Source organism: Antechinus flavipes, chromosome 1 (assembly GCF_016432865.1).
Source record: "Antechinus flavipes isolate AdamAnt ecotype Samford, QLD, Australia chromosome 1, AdamAnt_v2, whole genome shotgun sequence".
Lineage (NCBI taxonomy): Eukaryota > Metazoa > Chordata > Mammalia > Dasyuromorphia > Dasyuridae > Antechinus > Antechinus flavipes.
In genome coordinates, this window is record NC_067398.1 from 393,582,140 (window position 1) to 393,606,989 (window position 24,850).

The 24,850-nt window shown below is 33.9% G+C and overlaps 1 protein-coding gene across 1 annotated transcript; it reads right to left on the bottom strand.

The window, feature by feature from the left end:
• Window positions 1-1,897: 1,897 nt before the first annotated feature.
• Window positions 1,898-22,414, bottom strand: CFAP90 (cilia and flagella associated protein 90). The gene is made up of 3 exons (XM_051969832.1): window positions 22,216-22,414; window positions 4,269-4,385; window positions 1,898-2,416 (listed from the first exon to the last, which is right to left on the bottom strand). Exons 1-3 carry the CDS (start codon window positions 22,363-22,365, stop codon window positions 2,237-2,239), a joined length of 447 nt encoding a protein of 148 aa, XP_051825792.1. The 5' UTR covers window positions 22,366-22,414; the 3' UTR covers window positions 1,898-2,236.
• Between the last annotated feature and the right edge of the window lie 2,436 nt (window positions 22,415-24,850).

Genomic DNA, 24,850 nt, shown 5'->3' on the forward strand with positions numbered 1-24,850 from the left:
TATCCACTGTACCACCTAGTTGCCTCGTTATTGTCTTCAAAACTGTAGCATCACTTCCATAACAGAGAGATACGTAAGAGCAGGTCTTTGCGGGGAAGGCCGATTTTATATTAATCAACTTCAAAATATAATTTTTGACTAAATTATTATAATTAATCATCCTTTTTTTTTGAAGAATAAAGTATCCCTTAGGAAATTAATGACTTTCTTAGTAATCATGATTAAGATGACAATTAACAGATATAACTTTGTACAGCTCAAGTTCAAAGTGCTTTAAAAGATGCTCCCCAAATACTTTATTTTGCCATTCTATTTTCAAACTCAAAAGGCAACTACATAGAAAAAGACCTTAGGGGATGAATAAAGTAGTATTTCTGTAGCCATTAACTTTGAAATAAATGCCAATTTTGCCCTCTTTGTAGTGGCCAGAAACTGGAAACTGAGTAGATGCTTATCAATTGGAGAATGGCTGAATAAATTGTGGTATATGAATATTATGGAATATTATTGTTCGGTAAGAAATGACCAACAGGATGATTTCAGAAAGACCTGGAGAGACCTACATGAACTGATGCTGAGTGAAATGAGCAGGGCCAGGAGATCATTATATACTTCAACAACAATAATATATAATGATCAATTCTGATGGACCTGGACATCTTCAGCAATGAGATGAACCAAATCAGTTCTAATGGAGCTGTAATGAACTGAACTAGCTACACCCAGCTCTGGGAGATGACTAAGAACCATTTCATTGAATTCCCAATCCCTATATTTTTGCCTGCTGGCATTTTGGAATTCCTTCACAAGTTAGTTTAGTACAATATTTCAGAGTCCGATTCTTTTTGTACAGCAAAATAATGGTTTGATCATGTATACTTATTTTGTATTTAATTTATACTTTAATATATTTAACATCTATTGGTCATCCTGCCATCTAGGGGAGGAGGTGGAGGGAAGGAGGGGAAAAATTGGAATGAAAGATTTGGCAATTGTCAATGCTGTAAAATTACCCATGCATATAACTTGTAAAAAAAAAAGCTTTCTTAAAAAAGAAAGAAAGAAAGAAAGAAAGAAAGAAAGAAAGAAAGAAAGAAAGAAAGAAAGAAAGAAAGAAAGAAAGAAAGAAAGAAGAAAGAAGAAAGAAAGAAAGAAAGAAAGAAAGAAAGAAAGAAAGAAAGAAAGAAAGAAAGAAAGAAAGAAAGAAAGAAAGAAAGAAAGAAAGAAAGAAAGAAATGCCAATTTGGTAGCATAGTTTCTATGATGATTCTGTTCATAAATTCACAGCAATAAGCCCCCAAATGGGAAAAGTCAGAATTAAATTTAATCATGTCACATGCTTATGTGGTTAAAATGCAATAATACTACAGCATATTAAATAAAGGATATTATTCCAAGGGACTATGTTATATGGATTGCCTTTGACATGAATAATTTTATAATTATCTTGAAGATAAGAAATTTTGAGTCATATCTATAGAAAAATTAAACATTGATATTGCATATATACATAGCAGTTTCAAAAATGAAAGTGATCCAAATATATTGTAATCCAAGTACATCATAGAGAAAAACTCTAGCTCTTTCTTCCTAAACAAATTCTGAATTACTGGAAAATTTATATTGCTCCTGTCCCATAACATTTGTCTTTTTTTTAATAGCAATTTTATTCTAAAAAAATGACAGGTGAAATATACCTGAAATATACAAAATACATAAAAGGTGTATTTTGAGCTAAAACACGTCTTAAAATTTAGTTGTTAAACATAGCAGAATTGCCCTGGTACTTGGGTACTTGGGAAAACCCTGGGGAAATATTCAATTTTTTTCATCTTATAATAGATGAATTCCCTAGAAATATTCTAAAATTATATTTTCCAAGAAAACAAAAAATCCATTACAACAGAGGAAAAAATTTTATTAAGTTACTTTTGGACATATGATAGGAAAATAGTTTTTCATTTAATCAAAGTAACATTGACATAAAATATATTAACTACAAAATGAGCTTTAAAAATTTTGTAGCAGCTCCTTAAACTATGCAGAAAACTGGTGCTCCACAATGAAAATATTTAATCAAGTAGTTAAGACAACTATCATTCTATAATAATAATCCTAACAGTCTTATTTCCAAAAAGAATTTGAAAGTTAAAAATTAAATCAAACTTTGCTCATCCTTTCTATAACTATACTTTTTAACGCCACCTCAATTTGCCCAATGAAGTATATAAAGAAATTAGGATGGAGCAATATGTCCATAACCAGGTTCTTCCATGCAAGTGATAGCATTCTTCCGATAGAACTCGCCCTTCAGATGGTTAACCCTCACATGCTCTCTGTTCATCTCTTCCACAGGCTTATATATATGTCTTCCATAAAGAGAAGATGTTAATACTCCAATAGGTCTTGCCCATTCCTATTGAAAATTGAAGAAATTGTATATATCAAATACTGATTAAAATCAGAATGATCCATCAACATGTCCATCCTATTGTTTTTTCCTGTAATAATTATTTCTGCCAAGATTGTACAAGGTCATAGTATTTGTGAGGAGACATGCCTGTTTATTTACTGTGGAGAAGAAAGAAATATCCTGATGCCATTATCATATGCCCTCTTTAAAAAAATCTTTAGAAGAAGCAATAGAATCATAAAAATTGTAAAAACCATTGAGTGATTAAATTCTCATAAATTAACACAATTCATAACTAAATGAGACTATTTTATAAGTAAAATAATGGTATTGCCAAACTGACAAAAGACATAATTTGGTTGTGCCTTCTTAAAAAAAAAAAAGAGACAAAGAATATCTAGATCACACCTGGGCTTTTCCTGTACAAATGAGCATAGATTTAGAGCTAAAAGGAATCTTTGAGATCTGTCAGTGGCTTCCATGGACAGATGAAGAAATTGAAATCCAGAGATATGAATAACAATTAACTCTTTATCCATGATAATCCTAGAAAACAAATAGCAGCACAAGGATTTGAGTCCATGTCCTTGGACTCCAAAGCCTTGTTCTGCTACAGATTGTTTTATAGGTACATGTAAGCATATTTAAAGTAGAGTGCAATGCTTCAAGGATTCTCAGTTTTGCTGATGTGATTATTTCCTCTATGCATTTGAAGAGAGAGATTAACATTAAAAATGAAGAGCTCTGCCACTGAATTTGTCTTTGACACTTCAATCCCTCTCAACTCATATATCCAAACAATTGTCAAATATAGTTATTTTTTTCACAACATTTCATGTGTACGTCCCCTTTTCTCCATTCACACAAGCCACTCTAAGTTAATGTCTGAAGTCATTCTCCTGGACTTCTCACTGGCCATCCTGTCTAAATTATCTCCCCTTTACAATTGAGTTGGTAATCAGCAAAAGAACTCTGGGAGATGACTATGAACTACTACATAGAATTCCCAATCCTTCTATTTTTGTCCACCTGCATTTTTTATTTCCTTCACAGGCTAATTGTACACTATTTCAAAGTCTGATTCTTTTTGTACAGCAAAATTGTATTTAATTTATACTTTAACATATTTAACATGTATCGGTCAACCGGTGGAGGTGGAGGGAAGGAGGGGAAAATTTGGAACAAAAGGTTTTGCAATTGTCAGTGCTGTAAAATTATCCATGCATGTATCTTGTAAATAAAAAACTATTTTAAAAAATTGAGTAGGTAGTTACAATAGTAACTGTATTCAAATCTGTATTATCTCATTGCCTCTCTAAAACTAGCTAAGCTGGACAAGAATGCAATCCACTGCTAAATATTCAAGAGTCACTTAGCATTCATGCTACCTTCACCTATTCTAAAGGAATTCTTTACATAAATAGTTATTTGCATATTGTCACTGTTTACCCCACTAAATTTAAATGAAAAGCAAAAATATTATAAAAATTATCAAAGTAAAAAGTGAGTCTTTGAAGAGAATAAGATAATAAATAAAACTTTAACCTAATCAAAAACAAAAAAAAGGGGGGAAATCAAATGGACAAAATTGAAAAAATGGAAAGCCATAACAAATGCCAAAGAAATAAAAAGAATGTCAACCTGCAATATACATTATGTCAGTAAAAATGTGATATGTGTCTATACTTTGTATTACACATTCAAATGCATGATAGCTGTAGGAATCCCTAAGCTACATAAAACAACCTGTACATGAAATTTAGTTTTTTGTTATCAATAAATTAACAATTAATTGAATATTTTTTGAACTTTCTTTAAAAAGAACATGACTATAGTTAACTTGTCTAAACGTTACCTCCTCATTAACCTTGAGTCCTATACTTTTGGCATGCTCTCGATCATCTCGGTGCAAATTTTGATTGTAATCCAGAGGCCTTTTAAAAATGCAATCAAATATGGAAACAACTCCTGTCTTAAAAATAAAGAGAAAGAAATTAATTTGCTGATTTAAAAATTATATACAAGTTAAAATGTGTTCTAAGTAGGAGTCATTACAATTAAAATCTCATATAACTTTATCTTATAACTCAAGAGTTAAAGTCCAGCAACAGTATTTTAAAGAACATTCCCCTATGCTATTCACCTCCAGAAAAAGAATTAATGGAGTCTGAATGCAGATCAAAACATACTATTTTTCATTTTATTTTTATGGGGTTTTTGGGTCTGTGTTTTCTTTCACAACATAATTAATATGGAAATATGTTTTCCATGACTACACATATATAACTATGTCAACTTGTTTACCATCATCTCAAGGAGGGAAAAAGGAGAGAGAATTTGAAACTCAAAATTTTAAAATAAAAATGTTAAAATTTGTTTTACATATTATTGGGAAAATATTTTTTTTAAAAAAGGGATGAAAATGAATGCTCCATAAATTTGCTAGTGCCTTATTTCAGATGCAGGGTAGATTTCTAGCTGAAAAGAGAGCTTTATCATAAAGCAGGGTGGTACCTGAAATGATAATTTCATAAACAACTTTCTTTTCTCTTTTTTCCTTTTATTCTGTCTTCTTTTTTCCTCTTTTTCTGTTTATTCTCTCTTACTTTTGCCTTGTTTCTTGATTAAGTCTTAGCACATGCTAAGGCAGTATAGGTATCTATCTCTGACCACTTTGGCAGCATGGGTATTTATCTCTGACCACTTTCACCCTGTCTTGTTCTTGGAGCTACTAGGATTAATGAAATTGGAGTTAAAGAAGCATATTCTGTCCTTACTAAATTCAATTTAAGCTGGATTTAAGCTACAACTGAAAAGATTTTTTAGCCAACATTATAAACATGCATTGCTGAATTTTTGAAAAATGTTACATTAATAATGAATTCTGCCACTGAATTTTCATGTCTGATACCTCAATCTCTCTCAACTCATACATCCAAACAATTGCCAAATATAATTTTTCTCTTTACAACATCTTGTGTATACTTCCCCTTTTTTGTACTCACATGGACCATTCTAAGTTGTCTTCATCAATATTCTCCTGGACTTCTGACTGGACTTCCTGTCAAAAATATCTCTCCTTTTCAATTGACTCTTTTGAAGACTCCTAAATGATCTTTCTAAAACAGATCTGAGCATATCATGCTGCTAAGCTCCAGAGGCTCCCCACCACCTCTAGTATCAACTATAAATTCTTCTATTCTGCATTCAAGCTCTTTATAAACTGAGCCCATCTAGAATTTGCAACCTTCTTACATATTATTCCCTTTCAAACACTTTATGGTCCAATGAAATTAGCTTTCTCATAGTTACTCATTCATAATACTCCACCTTAAGTACTCCATGACTTTTTATTACCTAACCTCCATTTCTGGAATGAACTCTCTTCTTTCTCTCATCACAATTTCTATTGCCTTCTGTTCTCCAAATAAAATAATAATAATAATAATAATTTGTCTCTATTTCATATAAGTAACCTACCTTTTGGAGCTCTTACCAGAAAGTCTGAAAACAGAGCAAGGGGAGATAGGGACAAGGCTAAATATTGATACATAATCCCCTTTCCTGCTTTGAGCTTTGAGGGGATTTCAGACTTACCAAGAGGACAAACAACCCAGAGTATCATAAGAGGAGGGAGATTAAGAGAAATTGAGGAAGGGAGATGCAAAGGAGGAGAAAGAAGCAACATAGAAAGCAGATAAGAGGTTCTGAACATCCACAAGGAGTTTTGAACCAAAGTGGTGAAAATGATCCAAGGACAGACTATGTGGAAGGCAAATCCTATGCTTCTTGATTAGATTGATCTGTAGGGAGACAATCAATAAGATCCCTTCCTTGTTTCTACTTTCTTCTCCCTATAGAGGAACATTTGCTGATGGATTATTTACTCACTTTATAAGCTCCTACCACACTTTCACTTCCTTGCGGTTTAAAAAGTATTTTTTACCTTTTTGATTAGAAAGTCTGCTTTGATTTTTGTCTGAAAATGAGATGAAAATAATGAACAAAAAAAAAATCTAAGATGTATTCTAAGACCCCAAAATAAAGGGGGCGGGGAGAGACAGACACAGAAAGAAAGAAGAGGAAGAGGAAAAGAAAGGAGGACAAGAAGGAAAAAATGAGGAACAGGAGGACGAGAAAGAGAAAGAGGAGGAGGAAGAGGAAAGAGGAGAGGCAGGGAGGGAGGAAAGGAAGTGGAGAGAGCTATATTGCTTATCCTAGAAAGACAAAAGATTCAATTTGAACTATACCAGGGGGCTCGGGAATTACTTTAGAACAAGAAGAAAAGAGAAGCAATAAACTATTGTAAATAGGCAATTAATTCAGGATTCATATATCTCAAGATTAAAATCACAAGATGTTAAGAAAAAAATATTGAGAGGGAACAAAGGAAAGCATTTTCCTCCTACATTCCATGTTCTTGACTAAATCTAAATGCCAAGGATTTTTTTTGTTGTTTTAGTTTGGTTTTTAAGGAAATTATGACCAAAAGGAAGAAGATCTGACCAGCTCTGAAAAGGAAAGCTACAACCTCATAAAGGAATGAGTTGCTAAAGGGAATAGCAACCAAATGTGGAGCATGTTCAATGGGACCCTTGGCTCTGAAAACTCAGCCTGTCAGGTTTAACTAGTGCTGTCTCTAACTTACTTTTATATATGTATCTGTTTGTATCCCTCATTAGAATGTTAAGTATTCATAGTCCGGGACTATTTTCCTTTTCTCTTTTTGTAATCCTCACACTCAATCTAGTGACATACATTGTAGACAATAAAAACTTTTTGAATGATTGAATGAATGAATAATTGAATAACATGTGTTTCTATTCTTGAATTCCATTTTTTCTCTTTACTCTAGGTTTAAATATACAGGTACATCTCAGATTTTCTGGACAATCTCATTTTCAAGAAAGAAAGAAAAAAAAGACTTTTGGCAAGGTTTTGTCAAACTACATATGGTCAATTTTTTATTTGTTGAGTATAATAAGCTTAGTTTGAGATATAGAGGGATGTGTATGTACACACGCATATATACATGAAAACATACACATTTATGTGTGTTTGTGCATATATGTATATGTATATATATATATTTTTCACAATATATATGTATATATCTTATAGGATAGTATACTGTATATTCCTATTTCATGGCAACTGAATAAGGAGCTAATAGCTGTAGACTATGTATTAAAAAAAAAAGAAATTGAGAAAATGAAGAGTAAAACCCTGAAGAGAAGGTCAAAGTGGGGAGGACTAAGGCCAAGAATGGACTGAAGAAGCTCCAATTCCACTCACACTGTAGAGTTTTCTCTAGTATTATTGTGAATTATGCTTTGCTACTGGATTTATGTCTAAGTATTATTTATAATTTTAGATCCTTTGTGATAAATGTTAATTAAAATAAATACGTGGTTGCCTTGATTATTGGCAGGTGAACTGAATCATATTCTAGAAATAAAATTTATTGTTTTTAATTTTTGAGGGGAATATGAGATTTGAACCATAGGAAGAGTATTAATTCATAAGACTTGCAAATAGAAATTTTGGTATATTAAGAGTCTAGTGCTGTTGTCAGTCTTAAGATATACACTTTTCTACTTTTCTATTAGATCTGCCTTATTGTTAATTGCACACGGGAAGAACTTTAGATTGTGCTACACATTCTCTCTATTCCAAACCTCTTTTTGCTAAACCATTCAAAGAAAATCAACAGGAATTACCACACACTCATCTTTAAGACCAGGTTTCTTAAACTTTTTCTAATTGTGATATCTTTTTTGCCAGAGAAATTATACATGGGGTATACATATGTATATGAAATAAGCATATAAATCAAACATTTACTGATAATAAATCATAAAGGAATTTAGTTTAAACAATTTTTGATATATAATTTCACCATTTATCAAAAAGAAAATGTGCATATTAATGAGATGGATGTGCTTATTTAGTTTTACATAAAAATTAAATTGTGGTAGAATATTTGATACCTTTTACTGTTGCCAATTTTCATGCACCCCCATATTCAGTGATGCTGTCCTTTTGGGTCATGACCCAAAGTTTAAAAAGTTTTGCTTTAGACTGAACTCTAACTGAATTTTTTCTAGTTAATGGATGCTAAGCTATTTACAGTGATCTTCTTTCCCTAATAATGCTCCATTCCTACTAGGCTATTGGTCAATACAGTCAGAACAGTGATGTATGCTCTGAGACAGATCCCTAATATGACTTATTCAAATACAAATATTCATTCAGGGACTTTGCTGGTATGGGAAAGCCCCCAGCTATCCTCTCTCTATAATCTAAATCTTCCTGTTAGCATGTTATATACCACAGTTAGAACATGAGTGCTTATCCACACAATGACTTAATCATATAGTCAGTCATTCATTCACTTTGGTGAAGTGATGGAGAAACAGATAATCTGCAGACCACTCAGGAGATTTAATTATCTGAAACAAAATTTTAATCTTAAGAGCTCAATTGACTATTTTTGTTCCTTGCCATAACCCAGGGGTTGCCTTTCAATCATTTTAGTTGTGTACAACCCCATTGGGATTTTCTTGTTGAATACACTGGTTTGCCATTTCCTTCTTCAGCCTTTTTTTGTTCTTTCAATAATATTTTATTTTTCTAAATACATGTAAAAATAGCTTTCAACATTCATTTTTTTAAGATTTTAAATTCCAATTTTTTTCTTCCTTCTTCCCTGATTTCCTCCCTTCCCCAAGACAGCAAGTAATCTGATGTTACATGTGTACAATTCTTTTAAACATATTTCCATGTGTGTCATGTTGTGCAAGAAAAATGAGACCAAAAGGGGGGGAAAAAACATGAGAAAGAAAAAAAACAAATAAAAAGGTGAAAATACTATGCTTTGATCCACAATCAGTCTCCAAAGTATCTGAATATGATTAATATTTTCCATCCCAAATCTATCAGAATTGCCTTGAATCACCACATTGTTGAGAAAAGCTGAGTCCATCATAGCCGATAGTCACATAATCTTCTTGTTACAGTGTACAATATTTTCCTGGTTCTGCTCACTTAACTCAACATCAGTTCCTGTAGGTCTTTCTAGAATTTTCTGAAATCACTCTATTCATTATTTCTTATATAACAATAATATTCTATGCCTTCATATATCATAACTTATTCAGTCACTCCCCGATTGATCAACTTCCACTCAAATTTGACACTACAAAAAGAGATACTATAAATATTTTTGCACCAAAAGGTCCTTTTCCCTTTTTTATTAATTCTTTGGGATACAGACTTGGTAATGACATTCATTGCTCAAATTTATATAAATCTAGATATTAAGATGATTAAGTCATGGTTCCTCAAATCAGTTATTTGGCTTCAGTCATAGTTAATCTTTTCGGCAACACCATTTAGAAAGAGTTTCAACTGTCATATAAAGAACGTTTTAAGAAATTTTCATCATGATAAATGGTTTCAATGATTGTCAGTTTGACATTCCTCTTCCTCCCCTGAGTCCCTATAATCTGTGCCTTTCCTCTGCAAAGCTTTAACATAATGGCCTTAACTACTTAGACACTCTGGTCCATCATTTGAATGCATTTTGCCAAGTATTTTTATTATAATTTGGTTTTTAAATGAACTTTTGGCTATTTATTAATTTTATCAAGAAGAAAAAAAGGCTGCACATTTGCTTATTCTTTATTCAAATATCTCACACTCAGGAGTTATTTTCATTATGATATGTTGTACTATCATGAATTTTGGGATCACTGAAAAAATGAAATTTCATTCAAATGCAGACTCATTTAAGATTGTGGCTGTCACACTCACAATGCCTTTAGTTTAATCATCATTTTTTCAACTGTTCCTACCCTCTGTTATTGATCCCTTTATTCTTTTTTGACTATTTGATATCAAGTTTAAAAAAAAAAAAAGCAAAATTAGCCTACATTTAAATGATCTTATGAAACACTACTTGACCAGTTATACTCAATAACTTTTAAAAGTCTTATATCTGACTTTTGTAACTTTACTAGTATTCTATTAGATTTTTTTAAAGGGATTTTTTTTCTGCCTTAAAGAATTCAGGTACTTGCAAGAACTAAAGTAAATTATTTTGTAAAAAAGGAATAGGAAATCAAAACCATTTCTTTTGTCCTCTTGAGGCCTTTCTCATACTCTTTCATGTTTTATGTATTTATTCTTTTACTTTAAAATTATCTTCCAATTGTTATCCTACTTAGCAACCAGTCTACTTTCAACATCAGTCTACTTTCCAGCTATGTCCTTGATTTTGACATTAACAGTGCTATACTCTTCTGCACAGTGAGGCCTGCCTTGTAAAGAAGGGTAGGAAAACCTTCCAACAGTACCACATACAAAATAACTGAAAATAAGTATTTGAAGGTTCCCAAGTATAGGGTAATCAATTGTGGATCAATGAAACAAAGGAACCAGAATAAATCAGGAATATTTGGAATTTAGGAGAACTTACATGGGAACATATATTCCTCACAATGCAGATATGCTCAGTATTAAGCCAGGTTTCAGAGAAAAAGACAGGTTGAGCTGGTAAAATCCTCAATGATGATCCCTTTTTTTAAAAAATGCTTTTTAGAACTTCTAGCAATATCATTTGCTATCTCCTTCCACTCATCCTGATTCATATTTTGTTCTCCTACCTCCTAAACATAAATTGCTATCACCAATGGGGTACATTTCCAGGTGTATTTAAGTCACAGCCTTTTACTTCCTTCTCTATATCTAGTCTGTCTATCTGTCTCTGTCTCTCTCTCTCTCTCTCTCTCTCTCTCTCAATTCCAATTCTCAAGTTGGAAATATATTCATAGGCCTTAATTTACTGTTAACTGCACAAGAGTTTTAAACCTGCTGTTTATGATTTGGGATTGTTCCTCCTTATATAGCCTAGTGGCCCACTGCTCCTAGAATCTCACCATCCTGATGTTCGATTCAGTGTGCAGAGCTGATCCATTTGGACACTACTCAAATTCAGAACATCCAAACTCAAGTGATTCACTGGCATTAGCCTCCATAGTAGCAAGTATATTCTCCAGGATCTGATCACTCTTTATAGAAGTATAGGACACTGATTAAAATGAACTTTAGATGTCATCCATGATGCAAAAGTTCCATCCCCCAAAATGCTAGACAAGTATACAACAATCAAGGAGTCAATAAAACATTTCAATCATCCAGTCTCCACTTGGAAATCTCCAGAGGTCAGAAGTTCACTAGCTATCACTGAAGTTCATTTTGGTCTCCCTATATCTTTCATTTAACAAATCCATTTGTTTGGATTATTTTCATCTCTGTTTATCTATCTACATATCTACTTATTTATTTTTTGACCTTCACTGAATTCACTTCCTTTCACTGGGCTCAATCTACTGGGAAAGACACATAAAGGAAAAGTACTTATTTTTAAAATTTCTTTTAAACCAGACTATTAGCTGTGTGACTTTGGGTGAGTTACTTAACGATTTTTGCCTGAATTTCCTCATCCATAGAATGCGTTAGAGAAGGAAATGGAAAGCCATTCTTGCATATTTGCCAAGAAAACCCCAAATGGAGTCACAAAGAGTTGGACACAACGGAACAACAATTGTATTCATTAACAATTTTTTGGACATTACAGCATTCTATAGACTATAGCTAAATAGCACTTCCAATAGAATAATGTTATTAAAAAGATGGAATCATTAAAGGAATTTTCAAATTCCTGAAGGCAATACAACCTGTGGTGTCAATTTGTACCATCTGTCCCCACAAAACACAAAATACAATAATAATAATGCCATTTATATAGTTTATTATAACTGAAAAAATACTTTACACAACATTTTTCACTTGATAGAATATATTAAGTTAATTTAGCAATGGATAATTTTACTATCAGGAATCTAAGAGTGGTTAATCTTAATTTCCACTTCTTTCTATTTAAAAGAATCTAGTTATATCACATTGATTCTGGGGTCAAACTTCCAAATTAGGAAGTTATTATCAGGAAGATAATAACTCTAGTTTGCTTTTACAATTAAAAAAATATATAACTCTTTAAATTTTAAAGTTCATCACTTCCTACCTGACAGCTTCTAAGTGCTGATTTTATTCTAAATTTCAAGGGTACACAAAGAGATTGTTTTTTTTAATTTAACAGATCTATGTATTAACTTTATAGACTCCTTGGGTGTCCAGACACTTTAGAAGATTAGTAGTGACATATAGTGATTCATTTTAAGGCCAATAGATAAAAACTCTTACAATCTGTTCACAAGCAGATGTTGTTCATCTCTTATGGTAAGGAAAGTCTGTGTGAGAAAGAAATAGCTATAGACTTGGTCCCACCTTTAATAAAATGGAACAGAAGGATTTCCATAATAATAAAGTGATTGTATTTTAAGATGTCTTAGCTTAAGAATGATTTTTTTACTTCTCTTCTCTACAGAGATAGGGGATTATATCTGTGGGATATTTCACTTGCCATCAGACACAACTGACATATTATTTGATTTTTGTAGAACCACCCTTTTAAGTTTAAATTTTAATTGAAAATGCACTGACATTATTACCATCATTAGTTACTCTAAGGTGATGTGCTATAATGATGCTATCAAGAAATACTGAGATGAAGAGGGCTATTTGCCCTAAAACTAACTGCCCCCCAAAAGCTGTCCTTTTGGAACTATTCATTTTTATTTTATTTTTGTGACATTTCTTATCTCTCCTCCTTAGGACCTATTTCTTCCAATAGAATTTAAAAAGTAAAACAAACAAAAAACAATTCTTAAAATAATTACATATAAACACATAATCCAATTAACAAATGCCCACAGTGATCATGTAGAAATATTTATGCCTCATTCTGGATTAGCTCTCTAAGAGGGGATGGACCCAATGATTCATCTTCAGTCATTGGAATTAGCTAGATTTGAATTTGGAAAAACCCCAGCACTTTATTCGCTGGGCCACCTAGCTACTGCAATCATACACTGATGATACTAGAGTACATTGAGTACATTTATATTTTGAAATTATTTCTATTCATACTAACATTAACATATAATAATGTATTTTAAGGTTTGCACTGCACTTTTATTCACAGCTATCCTTAGATAGCTCTTTCCAGAGCCTCTATTTAAAGAGGGTGCCCAGGCCAGCTACCTCTACCAAAATGTTCCCTTCATCTTTACTTTCTTCTTTCCCCTAAATCCAACTTTCAACTTCCTTTTATCTGTTATTTTTTTCTATTAGAATATAAGCTTTTTGAGGATAGGGACTGAATTCCTTTCTACTTATATTTTTATTCCCAGAATTTAGGACAATACTTGACACATAGTAAACTAGTTGACTATCCTCTCCATTTTACAAATAGGGAAAATGAAGCTTAAAGAGTTTGGGGGGGAAAAGGGGAGGGACTGGAGCCAAGATGGCGGAGAAGGCACACATGATTCTCTAAGCTCCTCTCATTCCCCTCAACCAACTATTTAATTCAGCCTCAAAAATAACTCTTCACTGCTTAAATTCATGAAGATTAGAAGCACTACAAAGTACCAGCAGAAGATAATCTGGAAGATCCCTAGGAAAGGTTTGTCCTGAGGGGCCAGGAACAGATTAGCACAGGCAGCCAGACACTAGCGTCCTGAGCAGACCAGGGGCAGGGGTGATCTCTGTGGCTAGAGAAGTTACAGAGGCAACTCTGCTATCGGCTAACTGCTCTGCCTTCACTACAAAGTAGTAAATAGGCAGAGAAATTAAAGCCTAAAACAGAGGGTCTTCTAAAAAACGCCAGAAACTAACGAGATCTGGCTATAACCCCTCAAACCTGGAAGTGACTCAGGCAGACCAGTAACACAGCCCTGCAGCCACATCCTGCAGTTATTGGGGCTTTTGTGGGGACAGTTACAAATCTGCACGGCAGTGGGGCACAGCCTGGGCAGCCTCTGATCACCACAGTGGGAGGCTCGGCCCAGGGCAATAGAACTTCCCCAGCAGATTGTGTTTCCCTGGGCAGAGACACTTCCAGTCCCTGCAGGGCCATTCACTACTCAGCTGTTAATACCCACAGCCCCAGGGCGGGATTTGGCTTGGGATAGTGAAACTCTCATTGCTCAGCTTCTAGCACCCAGGACAGTCATTATTCCACACAGCAGGTGTTCTTTGCAGGGCACTTTCCCAGCTCAGCCCTGCAGGTCTGAGTTACATCTGGGTGGGGAACTCTTTCCCAGAGCACTCCAGTACCTCGCTGCTTTTTGTAGCCAATTGGCAGGACAGCTACCCGTCCATACACCTTTCACTGCTTTGCAGAGGAAGCTGGTAACCTCTTGGCCCTGAAGGCAGACACTACAGGCTTTAAAAAAATGAGTAAAAAAATCAAAAGGATTATTGATAGCTTCTATACAGAAAGAGAACAGCTTTTCAATCCTGAAGAGACTAATAGCAGACAGTCTCCAGACAATTGTTGGTCCCCAATACAAAAGGCTCTCCTAGAAGAGACTATTAAAAACCTTAAAAGAGAACTAGAAGAAAAATGGAGAAAAGAAAGAGAAGCTATGCAAGAGAGCAACAACTCCTTAAAATGTGAGGAAAAGGTAAAAAAAAAAACTCCCAAGAAGTGCAGGGAAACAAGAATTTATGAATTGGAAAAAGAAAATAACTCACTAAAAAAAAAAAAAAAAAATTAGTGAAATGGAAAAAAACTCCATAGAGCAAAACAACTCATTTAAAAACTCAATTGAACATATACAAAAAGAAGTAAAAAAAAGCTAACAAAGAAAATAACTCACTAAAAATTCCATCTTTTTAATAACATTATTCTATTGGAAGTGCTATTTAGCTATAGTCTATAGAACACTGTAATGTCCAAAAAATTGTTAATGAATACAATTGTTGTTCAGTTGTGTCCAACTCTTTGTAACTCCATTTGGGGTTTTCTTGGCAAATATGCAAGAATGGCTTGCCATTTCCTTCTCTAGCGCATTCTATGGATGAGGAAATTGAAGCAAAAATCATTAAGTAACTTACCCAAAGTCACACAGCTAGTAGTCTGGTTTAAAAGAAATTTTAAAAATAAGTACTTTTCCTTTATGTGTCTTTCCCAGTAGATTGAGCCCAGTGAAAGGAAGTGAATTCAGTGAAGGTCAAAAAATAAATAAGTAGATATGTAGATAGATAACAGAGATTTGTTAAATGAAAGATATAGGGAGACCAAAATGAACTTCAGTGATAGCTAGTGAATTTCTGACCTCTGGAGATTTTCAAGTGGAGACTGGATGATTGAAATGTTTTATTGACTCCTTGATTGTTGTATACTTGTCTAGCATTTTGGGGGGTGGAACTTTTGCATCATGGATGACATCTAAAGTTCATTTTAATCAGTGTCCTATACTTCTATAAAGAGTGATCAGATCCTGGAGAATATACTGGCTAATGCCAGTGAATCATTTAAGTTTGGATGTTCTGAATTTGAGTAGAGAGGGTTCTGCCCATTAATTGGAGAATGGTTGAGTAAATTGTGGTATATGTATGTTATGGAATATTATTGTTCTGTAAAAAATGACCAGCAGGATGAATACTGAGAGGATTGGCGAGACTTATGAACTGATGTTGAGCAAAATGAGCAGAACCAGGAGATCATTATATACCTCAACAACGATATTGTATGAGAATGTATTCTGATGGAAGTGGATCTCTTCGACAAAGAGATCTAACTCAGTTTCAATTGATCAAGGATGGACAGAAGCAGCTACACCCAAAGAAAGAACACTGGGAAATGAATATAAACTGCTTGCATTTTTGTTTTTCTTCCCAGGTTATTTATACCTTCTGAATCCAATTCTCCCTGTGCAACAAGAGAACTGTTTGGTTCTGCACACATATATTGTATCTAGGATATAGTGCAACATATCTAACATATATAGGACTGCTTGCCATCTCGGGAGGGGGTGGAGGGAGAGAGGGGAAAAATCAGAACAGAAGAGTGCAAGGGATAATGTTGTAAAAAAAAATTACCCTGGCATGGGCTTTGTCGATAAAAAGTTATTTAAAAAAAAAAAGTGTTTCAGTATGCATTGTTGATGGAATTGTGAAATGATTCAACTATTCTGGAAAGTAACTTGAAATTATGCCCAAAAGGCTATAAAATTATGCATGCCCTTTGATCCAGCAGTCTTACTACTGGGTCTGTATCAGTTTTTTTTTTTTCCCTTCTTGATCTGATTTTTCTTGTGCAGCAAGGTAACTGTATAATTACATATACATATATTGGATTTAACATATATTGTAACATATTTAACATGTATTGGACTACCTGCCATCTAGGGAAGGAAGTGGGTGAAGGAGGGGAAAATTTGGAACAGTAGGTTTTGCAAGGATCAATGTTGAAAAATTATCCATGCATATGTTTTATAAATAAAAATCTTTAATGAAGAAAAAAAAGGAAATGGTCAAAAAAATTAAATTGCTTGCTGTCTTGGGAAGGGGAGAGAGGGAGAAAATTTTGAAATACAAAATCTCACAAAAATGAACGCTGAAAATCATCTTTACATGTATTTGGAAAAATAAAATATTATTCAGAGAAAATAAAAACTGTTTCAGTAGTATGGCCCAGTGACAGAGTCAAGTTAGCATGATGACCAGGAATCAGCTGAGATCATTTGATATCGGTTGGTATAGTCAGTGTTCTCTATATTAATTAAGTTGCTTGAGGACCAAGACTATGCATGTCTTTACTCCTATTTTATGTCCAGGATCTAGTAATAAATCCTGCACATAGTAGGTGTGTTTTCCAATATTTTTTAATGCAGTTAAATGTACAGATAAACCTGAATTGTATGTAATGCAATACTATAGTTCAAGATGTTACTTAACTTACTATTTTTATTTTTTTAAGTAACAAGCATGTTAAATCTGTTCCCCTACTACTTCCTCACAAATTGAGAAAAAAAATTAAATTCTTAAAAAATTAAGCCTTTGATACATAGCTACATGATCAGCAAAACAAATTTCTATATTAACTATGTCCCCCAAAATGTGATTTCTTTGCATTTAAGTTCATCATTTTCATTCTTTAAGACTCAGAATAAATCATTGCATTGACCAAAGTTCTATATTCTTTTAAAGTTGTTTTTCCTTTATATTGTTATTACATGCATTGTTTTAGTCTCAATTTCTGCTCATTTTCTTTTACATCAATTCATAGTGGTCTTTCCAGTTCGCTCTGAATTTGTGCATTTTACCATTTATTTTAATAGAACAATAATATACCTTTGTATTCATATGCTACAATTTGTTTAGCCATTCTCTAACAAGAGAATACTCCCTTAGTTTCCAATTTGGGGCTAGCACAAAAAGAGCTGCTATAAATATTTTTGTACATATAGATCCTTTTCCACTTTGATTTTTTGGAGTATGTATGAGCCTAGTACTGGTAAAAATAGGTCAAAAGTTATACAAAGTTTGATAACTTTCTAGGTGAAATTCCAAAAATTCTGTTTAGAATGTCCAGCCTAATTTATCATTCAACTAACAATGCAGTAGTGTGCCTGTTTTCCACAATTTATCCACTATTTATTATTTTTCATCTGAGGATGAAAGCCTATCTGATGGCTTTGAGATGGAACTTAGAATTGTTGCTACAAAGTATCCCTTACTGGATAGGATAAAGGAAAGAAAAATACTTGGAATTGAAGCTATATGAAGACAACAGGTATCAATAAAATAAGATTTTAAGTGAATCAAAAAAGAACTTATATTAGACTATTTCTTCCATCTTTGATAAGAGGTTTAACTTTATTTTTATGGAATTTATACCATTTCAATAAACAGATAACAAAATTAGGTGCTCTATCCTACTCATTTACAAAGTTCGACTGTCAAATGATGACATGATATGGCCTTACAGACACAAGTACACAAAAGCACAGAAAAACGGAGCAAAAAGTTTAGGCATTTCCTGAGTAACAAGATCTTACAGCACCCAAGATAAGAACAAAGGTACCAACATGGTAGCACTTGTTATTTTTGTGGGAGAATATGGAGTTGGGGCAATGGGAAAGATTTTTTAATGAGTTTGGATTGGGAGGACCTGAGTACAAGTTCCAACACTGACACTTATTACCTGTGTGACCTTAAGCAAGACACAAACTCTCTGACTTAGTTTGCTCTATCTGAGGGGCTTGGAATAAATGATTTCTGAGATTCCTTCCAAATCTTAACTAATAAAACTAAAAAGCATAATCTCTCTGAACCTCAGTAAACTTATAATTCTTAGACTGCCTATGTCATATGACTATTGTGAGAAAAGTATCCTATAAATTATAAAATACTATATAAACATCAACTATTTGATGATACTATTTTTATATACTGCAATTACATTGTTTGTGGATAGTTTATGTGGGAGGAAAGAAAAAAAAAAATTGTGCTGGAACTTGGAAGGCAAGGAATAACTTTCTTCATTATCAGGAATAACTATTCCACACTTGTCTCCTAAACTTGACAATTCCTCTTGTTTCCTGGGAACATGATAAGCACACTAATTGGGCCATCCAGGAAAAAACAAAAATAAAACCCATTCTCAGATATACCTCTCAGGTTATCTAGGATCGGAATTTGCCTAATTAATGATATTTAACAAATTATCAGTTGGTGCTAATAATGATTATTATGTAGGTCCCCAATTAGAGCTAATATATAGCCAATCAATCACAGCAAATAGGGAGCACTTTGGAATACACAAAGACTTACCCTAAAAGCACTAGGGCAACAGGAAAGAAATTACTAACAAAACAGTAAGAGCAAGGAAGGAGCAGCTTTAGCCTGAGGTACCTCACGAACAGAGTGAATAGCTTTCTAGGCTTGAGGACAAAGGAGACTTGATCCTACCATGGACATAAAAGCAATGTGCCCCAGAGAAAATCATCTACCCTTCCTGTGCCTCGAGTTTCTACTTCCTTAAAAAGGAGAGTATTGACATCAAAGAGAGTCAGAGAGGACAAGAATAATCAGGAAAGGCTTTGTAGGAGATAAGACTCAAGAAGGACCTGGAATAACAGGTAGGATTTTTAAAGGACTGAAGGGGAAAGAGAAGGCATTTCATATAAGCACTATGACAGAAGTGAAAGAAGACCTAAATACCTTTTGCATAGAAAAATAGACCAACCTGACAGGAGCAGAAAATATGTAATATGTAAATAAGGTGTTGAGCCTGAAAGCCAGGCAAAGGAATTAATATTTGATTGAACAGAAATTTAGTAGAAAGGTATTTGTATGGAATAAAAATAAGATATATGCACTACCTAAATATCACATCCTAAACTGCAATAACATGTAAGAAACTAGAAGCTGGACTAATATTTTATACCTAGTGTAACTTACAATTGAAGTGAAATTAGAAAGATATTTTTATTCTGCTTCCAGCATTTAGCACACTGTCTGGAACACAGTATTTAATAAATTGGATAATTTTGTTATTAATTAAATTAAATTAATTTAAAAATAAATTGGATTGCATTTGGAAAAGAGTAACAACCACCTTGTTGTGCCTTGCTCGGGTTAGAATGCTTTTTTTTTTTTTTTTTTTTTTTTTGCTGAGGCAATTGGGGTTAAGTGATTTGCTCAGGGTCACACACCTAGTAAATATAGGCTTTTAAAATTTTGCACATGACTGAATGAAAACACTAGACACACTAACTTTGGACTACGTCTGCTTATTAACCTATACATGTTTAATTAAAATCAATTAATAAAGACAAAAAAAAATTTTGAGCATGAATTTTAAGTAAGACATTCACAAGCTAGAGTGTCCAGTAAAGGGTAACATGATGAGGAAGGACTTAAGAAATCATTCCACAGTATGAATGGCTGTAGGAACCTTGAAAAGAGAAGACTTAGGGGAGTCATTGTACCTTTCTTAAAGTGTATAAAGAGTTGTCTTCTGGTAGAAGGATGATACTTCTTGAAGCAGCTACTAGAGGACAAAATAGGAAGACCAGGTGAAAGCAGTTATGCAAATTTTTATTTAATGTAAGAAAAAAACTTCCCAACAATAAGGGTTATCCACCAGGAGAATGGTGTGCCTGCGAATCGGTATGTTTTTCTTCATTAAAAATCTTCAGACAAATGAATGACTTCTTGGAGACAGAGTAGAGTGATTTCTGTTCAGGTAAACAGTGGTCAGATTGCCTGTGAAGTCCCTTCTAGCCCTGAGATTCTGTGGTTCTTATTGGTATATGCTTTCCCATCTGAGATTACTGACCCATTTTTACGTGAAATTTAAGGATGATATTTCTGCAATTGAAAGAAGTCTTGATTACAATTCTGGTTCTGTTATTTGATACCTGTGTAACCTTAGGCAAGATATTTAACCTCTCTTCTGTTCTTAGATTAGATTAGAAAATGATTAGAAAATGATCTCTCTCTAAGCTTTAGCTCCATGACCCCATAAAGTCTCTTAGGCCAAATTATCTTTTTTTTTTATTTCAATAGTATATTTTTTCAAATACAAGTAAAGATGGTTTTCAACAATCATTTTTGTAAGATTCTGAGTTCTAATTTTTTTCTCCCTTCCTTCTTACCTCCCATCTTCCCAAACAACAAGCAAAAGTTATACATGTATAATCAATTTTTAACATTTCTGTATGAATCATGTTTGAAAAGAAAAGTCAGAACAAAAGAGAAAAACGATAAATAAAACAACAAAACAAAACAAAAAAAGTGAAAATGATATGCTTGAGTGCCTGGCATTCAGTCTCCATAGTTTTTTCTCTGTATGTGAATGGATTTTCCATCCAAAGTCCACTGGAATTGTCTTGGATCATTGTATTGCTCAGAAGAGCCAAGTCTATCATAGTTGATTATCACTTAATCTTGCTGTTACCTTGTATAATGTTTTCCAGATCTGCTCACTTCACTCAGCATCAGTTCATGTAAGTCTTTCCAGGCTTTTCTGAAATAATTTCTCATAGGACAATAGTATTCCATTACATTCATATGCCATAACTTATTAACCATTCCTCAATTGGTAGGCATCTACTCAATTTCCAATTCTTTGCCACCACAAAAAAGAGCTTCACATTTTTGCACATGTGGGTCCCTTTCCCTCTTTTATGATATCTTTGGAATACAGATCAGTAATTTTTAACTCATATTCTTATCCATAAAATGGATATAATAGCAACTGCCCTGCCTATATCACAGGACTGTAGTAAGGAAAGGACTTTAAAAAATGTAAAATAAACAAACATGTAAATGAGATCTATTGTTATTTTACCAGAGAAACTTCTTAGAGATTGGCATAATCATTGTCTGCTGATAAATATGTGGTTCCAAACTATCACTAGGAAGTGCATGTAAAACTGTCTAGTGATTTTACATATATATGTGAGTGTATCTTTATATATTAAGCACTGTATATAACTTGAATGTATGTGTATGTATGAATAAGTAATTATATGTCATATATAAAAACGTGTATTTAAATAAAATATAAATTCTTATTAAGAAGGCAGGATAGTGCTGGGAAACACATTCTGCAGAAGATGGGATTTTATGAGTTTGAAAGGCAGCTAGGAGAGAGGGTTGAGGAAGGAGGGCATTACAGGCACAGAGAAAAACAAAATAAAACAAAACAAACAACCCCCCTTCCACAAGTTGGAATTTAAAAAAGAAAATCCACATTTGAAAGCTTGAGGGGTGGGGTGAAGGTCACTTATTTATTAAGAGCTGTGTTGTCTCTACCACAAAATTACAGAAACTCTGCCTCCTTGGTCTACATTTCTTTCGAGCCTCTTGCTGCTTACCTTCCCTTCCTGATAAAAATAGCTGTGTTCTTTAGGTCCGGTGCGTCGAGACGGGACGCAACTGAAAGCAGACAAAGCAGAGACTGGAAGAGGCTTGGATTTCACTCTTAGTTGGTCCTCAGTAATCTCCTCCTCATCCTCCTCCGCCATACCTCCGGCCTTCTCCCCGGTATCCACAACTCAGGACAGCAAGAAATCAGAAAGGTTTCCGCGTTCTTTAGTTGCTAGGCAACCACTGCAAAGTAGCATTCCAAATGGGCACACAATTGGAGGAGAATGCTCTGAGCTCCTCTCCTAAGGTCCTCAAGCTCTCCCCTCTTTGCCTGAGTACTAATTTCTAGGATTTCCGGACTTAGTGCTGGAAAAGACCTTAAACACCAAACAGTGCAACTCTTGTCATTTTACAGATAAGGAAGCTAAAGCCTTTAGCTGTTAGGGGGCTTGTACAACGATACACAGGTAGAAAGCATCAAGTGGAATTTGAACTAAGTGTTTTCTGATTGCAGAACAACTTCTACTGCTTTCACAACAGTGAAAGGTGTAGACTTTGAATTTATAAATCAGATGCCACTTCTTTTTCCTCTCACCTTAAGGCCTGTTGCTGTCAGGTAAGAGCACCAGTTTCAAACTCAAAAGTTTTATCCTCTTTCATTAATTCTTTACCAGCATTGATGATTGATGCAGGCTGAAGGTGAATAGGATAGTAAAATTACTATTCAGGAAGGTGATTCAGACCAATTCCAATGATCAAGAGAGTCATCTGCACCCAGAGAGAGGACTAAAGCTGAGTGTGGATCACAACATATTATTTTCACTTCTGTTGCTGTTTGCTTGCGTTTTGTTTTCTATCTCACTTTTTTTCCCTTTTGATTTTTCTTGTGCAGTATAATTATAGAAATATGTATAGAAGAATCACATGAATCATCATCATATGTTTAACGTGTATTGGATTATCTGCTGTCTCGGAGGAGGGAGGAGGGAGGGAGAAAAAAAAATTTGGAGCACAAAGTTTTGCAAGAAGGAATATCAAAAACTATGCTTATATTTTGAAAATAAAAAAGCTTTAAATTTAAAAAAAATATATTAAAAAAATAGTTGTATTCAACTATTTGTGACCCCATTTGGGGTTTTCTTGGCAAAGATACTGGAGTGGTTGGCCCTTTTCTTCTGCAGCTTATTCTACAGATGAGAAAATTGAGGCAAACAGGGATAAGGGGTCACACAGCCTGACGCTGGATTTGAACTCAGAAAGATGAGTATTCTTGACTTCAGGTCTAGTGCTCTACTTCCCTACCAGCTGCTCCATGAAAATCATTGCTGCATGGTTTAATTAGAACACACCCTCTTCTGTCAGTGCAATGAGTTCAGTGACCCAATGAATTTCTCTCTTATGATGCTTTAGAATTATAGTATTTAGAGCTGCAAAAAATCTTAAGAGATTATCCAATTCATTTTTGTTTTATGTAGTATAGTGAGAGAGTACTGGATTTGGAGTCACTTGGAATTATTCTCTGTGACTTTGGTAAAGTAATTTAATTCCTCTAAATCTCAGTTTTCTTATCTGTAAACATGAGAAAAGTAGAGAAGATTCATTATCTTTAAGGTTCCTTCCATTTCTAAAACCTATGGTTATTTTACAAAATGAAGGAGTTTAACTCCATAGGAGTTAAATGTATGACCGGGGTCAATTCCTCCCTTCCTCCCTACTGTAAATTTAAGGTTCTATTAATGGACAAACCAGTGAACATCCAGGAAAAGCCTGAAGTATAGAAATTATATCATAGCCTAGATGAATTGAAGGGGTCCTTGGTCTCGCAAAGGTAGAGTTAGATTACCTAGGTCCATTTCTTTTATTTTATAGGTGATAAAGTTAATGCTTAGGAATCAGTAACTAATTAAATATCTTGCTGAAAGTCATGATATAGTAAAGTTGTAGAATAAGAATTTGAACCCTTATAGTTTGACTCCAAATTCAGCCCTTATTCCACTACATTCTGCCACTTCCATGTTTTGTGACTAGATCACCTTTCTGACAAGTTCTATGGCTCCTAAGCAGAAACTCTGCCTCCAAATCTGACCTCTTGTTGGATCTCTACTTTAGCCATCATTCAGAGCTTCTCCCACTGCCTCAAGCTTCCCTAGATGTCAGCCCCTGTAACACTACTCTGCTAGCCTCTACTAATGCATTTGGCTACTTTATTTCTATTTTTAAATTGTCTACTTAGGCTAATCTTACGTGATCAAATACCAGATTAAGTGATTACTCCTTTTAAAAAAGGTCAAACTTTCTCGAGCAGCTAGATGGCGCAGTGGATAAAGCACCAGCCCTGAAGTCAGAAGGACCAGAGTTCAAATGTGAAATCAGAAACTTAACACTTCCTAGCTGTGTGGCCCTGGGCAAGTCACCAATTGCCACAGCAAAAAAAAAAAAAAAAAAAAGTCAGATGTTCTAAACCACCTGAATAGCGATTCTTGTAGTACATCTGCCTCATAGTATTGTGGAGAGAGTGTCAAAAGGCCCTTTGGGATATTAGTCTTCCTGTTTTCCAGAGGGTCCTCAGTTTTATCCTTGGTCAGATTACAACAGGTTTTTTTTTTTTTTTTTTTTTTTTTTTTTAATTCTCTAATACTTTCC